Source organism: Centruroides sculpturatus, unplaced genomic scaffold (assembly GCF_000671375.1).
Source record: "Centruroides sculpturatus isolate CEXI.00-Female unplaced genomic scaffold, Cexi_2.0 scaffold5, whole genome shotgun sequence".
NCBI classification, from domain to species: domain Eukaryota; kingdom Metazoa; phylum Arthropoda; class Arachnida; order Scorpiones; family Buthidae; genus Centruroides; species Centruroides sculpturatus.
This window is the reverse complement of record NW_019384397.1, coordinates 1,221,056-1,235,175: the sequence shown is the minus strand read 5'-3', so window position 1 is coordinate 1,235,175 and position 14,120 is coordinate 1,221,056. Positions and strand designations below refer to the sequence as shown.

The following is a 14,120-nucleotide window of genomic DNA, read 5'->3' as shown; positions in this document are numbered from 1 at the left end:
CTGCTTTATCCGCTCTAAGAACAATTATATTATTTTGTTGTAGGCTTGGGGACACATTTCCAACTGCTTCCTGTCGACCGACCGCCGAAATTCAAAGTCGAAGGAAAAAAAATTAACACGCGATATTTTTTGTAATAAATACCTGTAATAAATTTTGAAACTTAAACATTTGAAATGTATTTAAAATAAAATGAACGTAAANAGTTTTATGTCATTACAAGTGGGTTTTTTTAACATTGTCTAGTTCAGTAAAATTGTGGGACAAATAAAAATTTGACATAATATTAGGGTTATTGTTACATCTGATGACATTATAATCAGGTTAAGAAATGGTTAAATTATTTAAATATATTATTTTTTTGAGAGTTTGTGCAATGTTCTTAAAAATACATAATAAATTATTAGAAAATATGGAAACAGCCTTCCCTAGGGGTGGAATTAAATCACATAAGAAAGTGAACAAAGTAAAAGATGATGATTTATTTAAGGTATGTGAAATGTTTTCATTTTATAGTATTATAGAAAAAGTGTGTGTATAATTTTGTTGAAATATGATATAATATTGATATTTTAGGTAAAACAAGATAAGAAAGTTTCTAAAACAAAACAAAAACGTAATAAGAGAAAGAAGAAACAAGTAGAAGAATCTACAGACGATTTAGTAGTATTAATTAAAAGTAAGTTTTATTTGTATTTAATTATAAAAGTGAAGTGTAGATGAATTATATATATTTTAAAACATAACGATAGCAAATGATATTAGCAAATTAATGTTTTCGATTTAAGTAGAATGTAAGAATAAGGTAAAAATATAATTCACGAAATGATCAAAGTAGTTTTAGATTTTAAGATATTTTAATGTCTTCATGTATAATCACAAAAAGAATAATAGCGGGCATATAAAGAAACACTTAACTATTTCGCAAGAATTAAACAAAATATCTATCAAATACGGGTAAGATTTCTATCTGTTTAGGACAAGTCTACTAAAGAAAGCAAAATTAAGAAAAAACGCATAATGCGGGAATACTATATTTTTACCTTTGGGCTCAATTCAAGCTCTGAATGAGACTTTTAGGATCTTAACAGAGCTATAGAGCATACACATACAAGCAGAAAAGTCAAAGGATCTATAATTCTACATGTGACCCTTTGCGAGATATAGCCCCCCAAAATTACTCTGTGACCTATTCCTATGCTTTCTTTCTATCTCCAAACCCTCCACAGATGTGTGTGCTTTTTTTTATATGTCCATACATATGCATGTAAAAATACCTGAAATATGCATTATGCATATTTCAGGTATTTCTGTCTGCAAACAAAACTTACAAATATCTATTATATTACACTTTTTAGTTGGGAAGGGCTAAAAATGCAACAATAGGTGACAAGGAATTTGAAAATTATGACATAACAAAACATGAATTAGAATAATATTTCATGTTGTGCAATCAAGTCAATTATAAACAGCATGTTCAATAAAATTTTATAACTTTCTATGCTATCCAATAAATCATTGTTGAATTTATTTTTATATACACAATTGTTTACAAGATGTTTGAGGATGACTAAGTTTACTTAGTTTTCTTCATCGTATAGTTAAGTCACTGATTTAAAGTAGTCACATATAGGAAATCCTCATTAATTCAAATGTAGTAGTTTGAAATCTCATTAGTTCATAACTGTACTGTTTGTTCCAAAAGGGAATAAAGAGGTTTATATGTTAAGGAATCCTGTTGGTTTAAAATATGGTTACCTTTGAAATTTGAAGTGAAAATTCTGTTCAAACTGTGATATGCATATGAAGTTCACATACCTCCATACTAAAAGAGAATAATAATAGGTTATGAACAACTCTAATCTGGTTAACAACACTGCTTTTACAGTAACACGCTTTTTTGTCATCATCTTACCAAACTACCCTTTTTCTTTTATATCATAAAATATGGCTGGGTTTCAGAGTTTCAAGGTTGTGCTACAAGTAGCAGATTGAGATATTTGTAAGGCTGTATGCTACTAGGGGTGACTTACTACTTTTTGGGCTACATTTTGAGAATTCTGCTTTACTATTTATTAGTGATGTAACGAATATTCGGTTACTATTCGGTATTCGGCCTATTTTTCACTATTCGGCCGAATACCGAATATTTAATCACTATTTGGCCGAATACCTAAAACAGGAGTAATAAATAACAAAAACACAGTAAATTAATCATTTTGGTACTTAGATTTAATGTTATCGAGTTAGTGTTATTTGTTTATATTTATTTATAACTTGAAACATGCACAAAATAACAAATAAAATAATATTAGTCACATGTATTCACAATTTATAATTACAAAGATCAGCACACTACACATGTATTCGTTCGAGAATCGTCGCACATCTGAGGGTCTGACCCTGCCTATCCTTCTTTTTAAGCGCTCGTCTTTGCTCTAATCCATGTATGCCTGTGCATACATCATAATACGCGCTCACGATACTTTCGATTCGTCACTTTTCCGTCGTAGAGTTCCCATTTTACAATTACGTGACTCAGCCTGATGATAACGGAGAAAAGAGACAGATAGGACATTGATATAAGTCACAGTTATGATTTCACAGATTCGAGACAGCTTGATAGCCCGAGCGGCCCCAGGCTTTCGCCCGTGCACGCTAAGTGACTTTCATTACAAGCATTTAGCTTTCCGAAGTCTAAGACAACAATTGTTTGGCATTGACGGGCGCGAATTTCGTGCCAATAAGCTGCCTCGACTTGTTCAATTATGTTATCAACTCAATTTCATATTTATTTTCATATTTTCACTTCGCGGTCCTTCTCTGTTATTTACAAGTGTAGGTCATTTGATATCATCATTTATCAGATACTTTCATGACACTCTTGTCTGTTGGCTACAACTGCCAAGAATTAACACGATTGGCGAAGCGTAGTGACAGCGGGCCAATAGACAGCAGGATCCTTGCCATAATGCGGTTTGCGCGCCAATTTTCTTACGTGGGTTAATCAAGCCGAATAGTTTGGCCGAATATTCGGCTATTCGGCCACGCTCCTGGCCGAATATTCGGTATTCGGCCTGAGGCCGAATATACTATTCGTTACAACACTACTATTTATAAAACCTATCTGGCAATCTGTGAGGTTCTCACCAGATATGCCATTTACCTGTAATTTATTTATATTATTATTAGTAATTATTAATTAACAAAAGTAGTGTTGTGTATACATCCAGTAATGCGATCAGGTGTAGTATCTTACAAAAGTTAAAGATGTGTATCATATTAGTATTACTGATTGAAAATCAGTTATGTGGATTGTGGTAGTTATATCTTCTCTTGACCTAGATAACTAAAACTTAATTGAATTGCATTGTCAATAAGACTATAATGTTTTATTTATCAAATTGCTCTTTTAAATTTAAGATTTCTCTGAGTTTAGAAGTCTAACAAAGTTTACACATTCTGTAATAGTTTTGAAATATCTAAGTTTTAGAAATGTTGTTCGTCTGGCTTTAATCAAATCTGGATTTGATTAAAGTTAGATGATCTGCTAAATTATTAGGTTATAATAAGGCTAAGATAATAATTAGATACAAAGTACAGTTTAACCCAATTATAATGTCATCCATGGGACTGGCAATTTTTTGATGGTATAACCGAGTTATCTGAGGGGTCATAATTTCAGTCCCATAAAAAGTACCAAGTGTGTTTAAGAGTCTGTTATAAAATCTATTCTAATTTAACATTGTGTGTTACCATAAAATTATTTCTTAATGGTAATACAGTATATTGTATCAGTTATGGTAATAATAATTTATTATCGTATGTATAAAAGTGCAAACTAAATGTTTAAATCAGCTTTATTTGCATTATTATGTCTAAGTTTACATCAACGTAATTAAAAATTTTAAAAATGATCTTTTATAAGAAATTTCTATTTGTCTTAAGTTTTGATAATGGTGACACTTCTGGTTTTGAGAATAATGTCGAATCGAAAGACAACAAAAGATTAAACTAATGTATGCCAATTAAAGACACAACAACAATATTCACTTAAAAAAGCCAGTTATTTAAGATTGTAGGCATTTTTTACCTAAAAATTGTTTATCAATGTCATTATCTAAATCATACATTTTGTTTATTATTTCTGATGAAGTTTTCTAAGACCTGTAAAACATTTTTAATAATCTTATTGCATTACACACTTCCCTTATTTATGGCACTTCATTTTCTGTGTGATGTTTCATTATCATCATCAGTTTTTTCATCTGAAGATTTAATTTGCTTAACAATATCGGCATCTGTATAAAATTTGGATGTTATTAAATTTTTTTTTTTTTTGTAAAAAAGGGCTGGCGGAAATTACAATTTAATAAAGTAAAAATTGCATTACAAATACTAGTTGTATCTTGCTGGTTTGCCATGTCTAATCACCTGGAATAACCATTCTTCACTGCAGAGATTGAACATGGTGAGCAAGCAAGATACGACTAGTATTTATAATGCAATTTTTACTTCATTAAATTGTAATTTCTGCCAGCCCTTTTTTACAAAAAAATGTTATATTTTTAATTGTGTTGGGATTGTCACCTGTGGACATTTTAGACTATTTTACATATTTGTGCAGAGCTGTAGCCTATAAAGAAAGGTCATCTCTGCAGTGAAGAATGGTTGTTCCAGGTGATTGGGCATGGCGAGCAAGCAAGATATGACTACTATTTGTAATGCAATTTTTACTTTATTAAATTGTTATTAAATCTTCATCTACACTCTCATATTCAGTAGCAGCAGATGACAAAAATTTGCAATTTCTGAAGTTTGAAGTGTTTTAATTAATTCTGATAGAGCAATGGTTCCCAATTAGTGGTACGCATACCCCTGGGGGTATGCGAAATTGCATGAAGGGGTACATGCGGCAATCTAAAATCGGTTGATTTAAAATTTAAATGCATGAGATGAAGCAATCAAAAAAATAATGGGTGGACCATCAAAAATTCAGCAATTTACAACATGATGTTGAATGCACAAATTAGTTTATTTAAAACTAAAAATATTCTTGAAATTTCATTTAAAAAAAAATGCATTCGTGATAATACCTAAAAGAAATTCTTATGCAAGAAACAAAAATTGTACAATTAACACAATTTGTTTTTGCGAAATTAATTTTGAAAATTTTTGTCGCTGTTGCGAATAACTCCACCAACCACCTTCCCATCTCTGACCAAGAGGAATTAAGACATTTCATGCAACAGCAGACTCAAGAGTTGTTTTGCAGAGCAATCACTGGGTAATTTTTGGGCTGACCTAAAAGACATTTATCATGTCAGTGAAGTGGCAATAAAATATTTACTACCATTTTGCACAACATACCTCTGCGAGAGCAGATTTTCGGCCATGACAAACATGAAAACTAAACATCATCACTGACTTCAACTCGAAGATGGCTTTGAGACTGAAGCTGACCAAAAAGCAACCAGATTTTACAAAGTTGTGCAAAGAAAATCGTGCACATTTGTCACATTAAAATTAAATAATCTTATGTTTATTTTCATTATTATTAGAATTGTATTTTAAAGGTAATAAATGTAAAAAAAAAAAAACATTCTATTTATCACTAGCTGTCTACCCACAGCTTTGCCCACATTATATTGAATTTTCTCGTGGGAGTAAGATATTTTCTCCCAGTAAAATGTAGCCTATGTCCATCTTCAACATGTAAGCTATCTCTGTGCCAAATTTGATTAAAACCTGTTCAGTGGTTTAGACATGAAAAGGTGACAGACAGACATTACCTTCAAATTTATAATATTAGTATAGATTAATATGAATTTCTGCTATAAGGGGTACGAGAGTTTGAGCTCTTTCTTGAAGTGGTACGCAGGAAAAACTAATTGGGAACCACTGTGATAGAGGAATGTCATCGTAGTAATTATTGTCATCATTCATGAATTTAATAGCTGTTTGATTATTATACAATTTTGTCTGGTGAAAACAGTTTGCTATTATTAGCAAACTAACCTAACACCAAGATTTTTCCAAAAAATCAACTGCATCTAATAAAGAAATTGCCATTTTATTGTTATCTTCCATATTTGTAATAATTTTTGTAAAAGAATTTTTCTGAAATGAGATTTAAGGCTTTTTATAATTCCTTGATCCATTGACTGCTGTACGCTAGTACAATTCAGAGGAAGGAATACAAGTTTAATGCTCTTTAAATTTTCTAAAATTGGATGTGCTGGGCAATTATTGACAAGGAATAAAACTTTTTTGTTTACCAATAAGTTCTCTATCCCACTTTTGAATTTCTTCTTGAAAAGTCTCAGACATCATCCATGACTTTGTTGGCTTTGTAATTTACTGGTGGTGTTTTTATGTTTTTAAAACACCTTAGATTATTTGATTTTCCTATTACAAGAAGTTTTCTTTTGTCTGTACCTGTCATATTAGTGCAAACAAAAGCTGTTATCCTATCTTTCACAAGTTTTCCACCAACACACTTTTCATTTTTTAATTTAAATGTTCTATCTGGTAAAAGTTTGTAAAATATTCTGGTTTCATCTGCATTATAAATGTCTTCATCTGTATATTCCCCCTTAATTTACAGCACACAGCTCTTAACCAGTTTTCAATGTCTAGTAGGTTTACACATTTTGCTTCTCCACACGCTTTTCCAAAACTTATGCCATGTCTTTGTTTAAAACGGTCTAGCCATCCATTAGAACATTTAAAGTTAGTATTGCCTAGTAGTCCAAATATTCTTCTGCTTTTTCCATTAGTATTGGTCCATTTAGTGGTAAGTTGAAACTTCTACATTGGTTAAACCGCTTAATTAAAGTGGTATCAATATTGGCTTTTTCATATAACTTAATTTTTTTCACTTGTCCCTTGCCATCTTGAAAACTTTTCAAAATTGTCTCTGTTTTTTTATTATAGTGCACACTGTAGAATTTGTTAAACAAAACTCTCTGCATACATCTGCTTTTTTTCTTCCACTTTCAACTGCTTTAATTATTTCTACTTTGCAGTCTAATGTTAAAGCTTTCCTTTTTAATCTAGCCAATTCACCTGATTTGATTTTGCTAAACTACAACATGAGTAACCATGCAGACTAACTGACCATCACATCGTTTAAAGGTGTGGCAAACGGAAAGTCAGGAAAGTACTTTCACCAACTGACTTCCGTGGGGAAGTCAGTTTGTGAAAGTACCACCCATAGTTGTTCTAGGAAGTGGACTTTGACCCTAGGGACTGAACACACTTTTCTTTGTTAAATAAAATTTGTAATCTAATTTTGTAAATTTGGGAGTGCTTTAAATATGATGTTAAAACAGAGTTTTATGTCATTACAAGTGGGTTTTTTTAACATTGTCTAGTTCAGTAAAATTGTGGGACAAATAAAAATTTGACATAATATTAGGGTTATTGTTACATCTGATGACATTATAATCAGGTTAAGAAATGGTTAAATTATTTAAATATATTATTTTTTTGAGAGTTTGTGCAATGTTCTTAAAAATACATAATAAATTATTAGAAAATATGGAAACAGCCTTCCCTAGGGGTGGAATTAAATCACATAAGAAAGTGAACAAAGTAAAAGATGATGATTTATTTAAGGTATGTGAAATGTTTTCATTTTATAGTATTATAGAAAAAGTGTGTGTATAATTTTGTTGAAATATGATATAATATTGATATTTTAGGTAAAACAAGATAAGAAAGTTTCTAAAACAAAACAAAAACGTAATAAGAGAAAGAAGAAACAAGTAGAAGAATCTACAGACGATTTAGTAGTAGTCGAGCCATTAAGTTATAAAGTATGTCACTATAAAAGTACTTATAAAGTTCTATAAAATACTTATAAAGAATGTCATTATTATTAAAATCTAATGCTAATCATAAAAATTTTAATTATATGCTCAGTATTAATAAAATTTATAAAAGTATAAAATATTAAAAATTATATTTGAAAATGTTAATCAATTTCAAATTGAATTTTAGCTAAATTTAACATCCCTATATTTTTAAAGAATTTTTCATTCTGAGCAAGGCAAACTAAAATAATGACTAGCTAAATGATAGATTAATTCTTTAGCTATTACATTTTATTTACAGCTAAATATAAAGCATTTTTATATTACATTAAATGTGCATAATTATTTAACACTCTTAAATGTAAATGAAAATCAGTCAGGACATATAAATATGTAAAAAGAAAATTATTTTCTAATAAGCACTAAATTCAAAACACAATCTCTTTAAATTAATTTATCATGAAAAGCTTGTTTAACTGTTATTGAATTTATGTATGTTTTTTAACTAAATACTTTGAAGTTTTCTTGTCATCCACTATCTGGACATGATAAGAAAATTTCTCAAATAGTTAGTTTAAGAATTTGTATGATGTTTGTAATGAAACTTAATACAATTTTAATGGTAAATATTTTAATAATTTAACAAATAAACACTTAATAATAATTGCTTAGAGATGTGCTTTATTCAAGAGTTATTTTTTCAACCTCCACTAACGCATGAAAAAAATTGGAAGCATGTGAGACAGGGACAGGGTGCACACCCTGTGAGTAGTATATTCCCTCACCACTTAGTGTTGTGCCAAGCTATTTTAGACATTTGCTACTCTGCAGTAAACATGTAAACATGGCACCGCCAATCCACTCTAGTCAACTGTGAAGTACGAGCAGTAATTTGATTTCTACAGGTCGAAGGACTGAATGGATGTGAAATTCATGGAAGGATGTATAATGTGTATGGTGAGAACTTCATGAGCTATGAGTATGTGTGTGAATGGTGCAGGAAATTCAAACAAGGATGTGACAACCTTCATGATGAGTGTAGTCAAGGGAGGAAGTGTGTGATGACTGAGAGTTTGGTGGACAAAGTGGATCAGTTGGTATGAGGAAGGCATAGGTTCATGATTTCTGTGCTCAATGAGAAGTTTCCTCAAATTTCAAGGTCCATGCTATATACCACTGACTGACAGTGTTAAATGTTGGCTGAATGGCTGGTGGCAATGTTCTTTGACATGGATATACAAAAACTGGTGTCATGGTATGATGTCTGACTGAATTGACAAGTGGAAAAATAGGTTGAGACTATAACTACCTTCTACAAATAAAGTGGTTTTGTTCTTCATTCTTGTTTTTTTATTTTGGGTCGGTGGAGGTTGAAAAAATAACCCTCGTATATTCAAATATGTAGATATATTAGGCTTGAAGATGGATTAAAATGATCAAAAAATGTGTATCAGTGTATTGTATCCGGACTACCTTCATCCCCAATTAGTCTGGATAATCGAGGTTCTACTGTATTAAAATGTTACTAGTAATATTAATAACAACTATATAAGCAGATAAAGGGGTAAAACAAAATAAATATTTCTTGGTTTTTAAAGTTTTAAGCAATAGCAATAAGTAACAAGTGAAGCCTCAAACAAGAAAACTTTGGTTATTAATATTAATAATTATTCAACAAAACATTCCATTTTATAATTTTACTTTAATGATATTAAAAAGTAAAATGTCAAAAAAAAAAAAAAAATCTAGTAAAATCAATCTGTTGTTCCAGTGGTGTAGTGTAATGGGGGCGGCCCGCCCCGGGTGGCACTTTTAGGGGACGGCAAAATTTCACAGTGAATAATAATAATATCTTGTAAAAATTTGAACCATTTCATTTCATATTTTTGTCACACCTATGATTCGGACTGATTGAAATGAGCATGGAATTTTTCTGTGCTCATTTCAATCGAAAATTTCTGTGACAAAACTGAATTTTAGTCTTTTAAATTGAGATACCTAAATAAGGGGGCAACAAAATTTTCCTCCGCCACAGACGGCTGACACCCACGCTACGCCATTGTTTTGTTCTATTCTTTTAAAATTTTTAATACCTTTTAAATATATTCTATCTAAAAATGTGTATCAGTGTACTTATTTATTAATGTTATTAATTTTATTATTATAATTCAGACTGTTGACCTCATCTAGAATTTGCTTTATCTCATTCAAGAAAAATCCGGATAATCGAAACCAATATTTTAATTTGTCTTTTAATGATAATACAACACGTTTTCTTTTTGATGACATATCGGTAATATTAAAAGTAAATACTGTATTTAAATCGTGATCAAATTTTCGAGAAACAAACGTTCGTAATGAATTTGGACTACTACTGACCAACGCTAACAGACTACCTATTGTTTAAAAGGCCCTCTGGTGGCGCAAGAAGACGGATTTTATAAAATAAAAAGCAGTTGAAACTGCATTTTTATGAATAAAAATTTGACAAACTATTTATCGTTTTATGACGAGTAAAATTTTTTCGTCGCGTTCGCGGCTTTTAAGTAATGCATAAACCTTCGAGGCGCGAGGCCCTTCGGACCGCGAGGCATAGGCGGTGGCCCACGTCGTCCATGCCTTACGCCGCCCTTGGTCATAGAAATGATGTAATTTGAATATAAATTATTTATAAATACGTATGTCAAGTTATATTTTTATTACTACGTAAAATATATTTAAGAGTTTACGACCACTCTGCTGGGTGAGACGTTGTTGAAACAAAAAAAGGTATGCATTCCATCACGTGCATAAACAGTGTCGTAATTCGCCAAGTGCAAATCAGCAAATTCGTAAAATTTTTGTTTATTTTGAACAATCCGGATAATCGAAAATCCGGATAATGGAGGTTCTACTGTATTATTTATTAATGTTATTAATTTTATTATTATAATTCAGACTGTTGACCTCATCTAGAATTTGCTTTATCTCATTCAAGAAACCAGAAGAATATTAAGATCTCTATTACTCAGAAATGACAGCAAGGAAAATTTTTCAGAGCTATAGAATTTTCGGTTATTGTTCTGATACAGAATCATACCAAAAAACTCAAATGGGGAAGCATCTATACTGTCATTGTTTGCCATGTCCTGGTTGGGTTAACATAGCAGACTATGTATTAAATAGGGAAAGGGTGTGAGATAAATACATTTCATTCTTTTCCTCATGCTACAGTAACATATTAGACTCCAACTGATTGACTGAGACAAAAGGCTGGACCATTAACTTATAGTTCTGTCATGCTGGACAAGGGACAATCTACTGTTTATCATAATTTGTGAAATAAAAATTAACATCCTAGACAAATGCATTTCTTATTAAATATTGTATTAATTTCTAAAATAGTTGAAAGTGTAAATTCCTCAAAAATGATATGTAGTTTAAGTTTGTTGTTTTTAATACAAAAAATTGAACTACAAATCTAAATTTTAATCTAAACTTCTATAAATTTTAAAAATAATTTTATATTACTACTGCTGATTAGCTTATATTTGTATAGCTTCACACGATGTTATTTTTATTTCATTAGTTGATTTGAACTGATATTTAAATTTTTATAAGATGTAATATTTAATTTAAACTTACTTTTTATATTTTAGACATTGTCTACAGAAATGGTAATTCTTGGTTGTATTGAAACTATCAAGGAATATGAATTAAAAGTGATATTACCAGGAGGATCAATTGGAACTGTGTCAATTGTAAATATTAATAATCATTACAGTAATCTATTAAAAAGTTATACTGAAGATCCAAAGAATGTGGAAGATGTAAGTATAATGAAGTCATTTCTTTTTTTGTATATTGAAAAATTTTAATAATATAATAACTTTTCAAAATGTTTAACAAATCCATTAAATAATTTAATTTAAAAATGTGATTAATGTGACTATGGTGAAACATATTTCCATACATAAATATATCATTCTTAATAAATTCATGTAGATCTGTGTCTGTATGACTATTTGAATCTATTAATTAACCATTTCATAATTGTTTTTTTGTTATAACCATTTAACAAGTACATTTTAATTAGATGTTCTACTTCTATTTGTTGATCTTCTATTTCTGTTGTTCTGTCTCTTACTTTATTCATATACATATTAAATGTGTTTTTCTTAATTACCTGGGCAAAGCACAGGGTACTGGGGTATCATTTTCACTTATCCGAGTTTTTAAAAATAATTCCCACATTAGATTTTTGTGATTTTGGTGTCAAAATGCTCTTTATAACCTTATCCTTTGTGGGAAATACTTTTTGTAAAATATAATCTTCTCTGAGAAAAGATATATTCAAAAAACAAAAGTGTCAACTTTCTCCACTTTGATGCTTAACCACTCAGCAGTGAGCAACAAATATATTTGTCAAGGGCGATAGTGTGGCAGTGGTAAGGGACGAATATATTCGTCTAATTCTTTTGGGGTTATTGCCCCAAAAGAAAATTTACATAAAAAATGAGTTATGTAACAATAAAAATAGACTTTTCTTTACTAGACATAACTGTTTACAAAATCTTTTTCTGAAACAGTAATGAGAAAAAAATGCATGGAAAAATACTTTAAAAATTTTGCACATTTATTTTCCACTACTAAATGGTAGTGCCATACCTGACTTTTCCACTGTTGAAAGGATAATAAGAAAAAAACATTTTGACATTTTTGGGTGCTGTTTTTTGGCACACAATTGCTTGATATTTTTCCAGAATTTGGTGAATTTCAGTTGAACTACAGAAAAGTTATACGAATTCTAAGAAAAAAGGAACATCCTTCATTCCCACTAGATGGCGCCACATTACCTAGCTCTAATAATGGGAATACATAATTTAAACGCTTAATTGGGACAATTTTTTGCTTAAATGGGACATTAGCAGAAAAGAAATTTAGCAATTTTTGATATATTTTAGGGATCTTCTGAAAATATGTCAACTCTATGTATACTAATTCAGTGATCTCCAAACTTTTTTGATTGCTTACCCCTAAGACGAAAATAATTATAAGTTATACACCCTATAGTATAATATAATATATTTATTATATTATATTATATTAGGGAAACTTGGTGTACCCCCAAGTATCACTTTGCATACCCTCTACATGACATTAGTGCATGTGGAGACCACAGCACTAATGTCATGTAGGCCTAATGGTTGGCAGAGACAAAACAATTTTGTCTTTTGCTCAGGCGATTTGGTTTTTCCGCAGGGGTCGACATAGTGGTATAACACTGGGATCATGTCTGAGGCGGACATGAATACGAGCTACTGACCTTCCTCTGGATTAAACCAGCTCAACTCCTTCCTCTTGTCCCATCGGAAATTTTCAACTTTTATGTAACTATTTCAAATACGTGTTTTCAGTCATGTTAAGCAACTCACCGACATTATGTTTCAGATGCAGTTCTCTTGGTGGAGATTGGACAAAATCTCAAACACAGCTGCTTTTAACAGGCAACTCCAATTTATCCAAGACTTTTCCTGCTTAAATGCCAACTGATTTTAATTTATTATTCTTTTATTTCTTATTTTCTCGTTTATTTTAATATAATTTATTTATTATACCTCTCATATAATGAACGAACTGGATAAATATATTGCTAATAAAACAACCTTTAATAATCCAGCTAATAAAAATTAATAATATAAAAACGTTTTCGATCGTTTCTTAACGATCTTCTTCAGTTACCATAACAGAATAAAATCGAACACAAAAAAGAACGTAAATACGAAATTAAAATATAATAACGGAAAAGTAGATAAAATAAACGAAAAATATAAATTAATCCAAAAAAATGTCCTTTAACAAATAAAAATAAAGTCATTAATTTTTGTAAAAGGATTGCCATGCGGTAGGTAAAGAGTCCACATCTCTATGGTTGATGCAACCCATTTTCTTGTGTGCCTTAAAGATCTCTAATTTCTCCAGATATTTCATTGTATGTAAATTTGTCGTAGGTTTAATATTTTTTGTTTATTTTATCTACTTTTCCATTATTATATTTTAATTTTGTATTTATGTTCGTTTTTGTGTTTGATTTTATTCTGTTATGGTAACTGAAGAAGATCGTTAAGAAACGATTGAAAACGTTTTTATATTATTAATTTTTATTAGCTGGATTATTAAAGGTGTGTTTTATTAGCATTATTATACCTCTCTTTTTTATTTGTACTTTTCATCATATATTTTTTCTTTTCTCAACAATAAATCACTTATAATCTTTCATTTGTGACATATCAGTGCTGAAACTGCTTACCCAGGCTAACTACATC

At 30.3% G+C, this 14,120-nt stretch overlaps 1 protein-coding gene across 1 annotated transcript in view; it reads left to right on the top strand.

The window, feature by feature from the left end:
* The first annotated feature begins 668 nt into the window (after positions 1-668).
* LOC111618474 (protein RRP5 homolog) overlaps positions 669-14,120 on the top strand; it is a 46,291-nt gene continuing 32,839 nt past the window's right edge. Inside the window, exons 1-4 of the mRNA XM_023360017.1 lie at positions 669-677; positions 7,536-7,618; positions 7,705-7,818; positions 11,454-11,624. Of these exons, the coding sequence (XP_023215785.1) occupies positions 7,541-7,618; positions 7,705-7,818; positions 11,454-11,624 (363 nt within the window). The 5' untranslated portion in view covers positions 669-677; positions 7,536-7,540. The remainder of the gene's footprint in view (positions 678-7,535; positions 7,619-7,704; positions 7,819-11,453; positions 11,625-14,120) is intronic.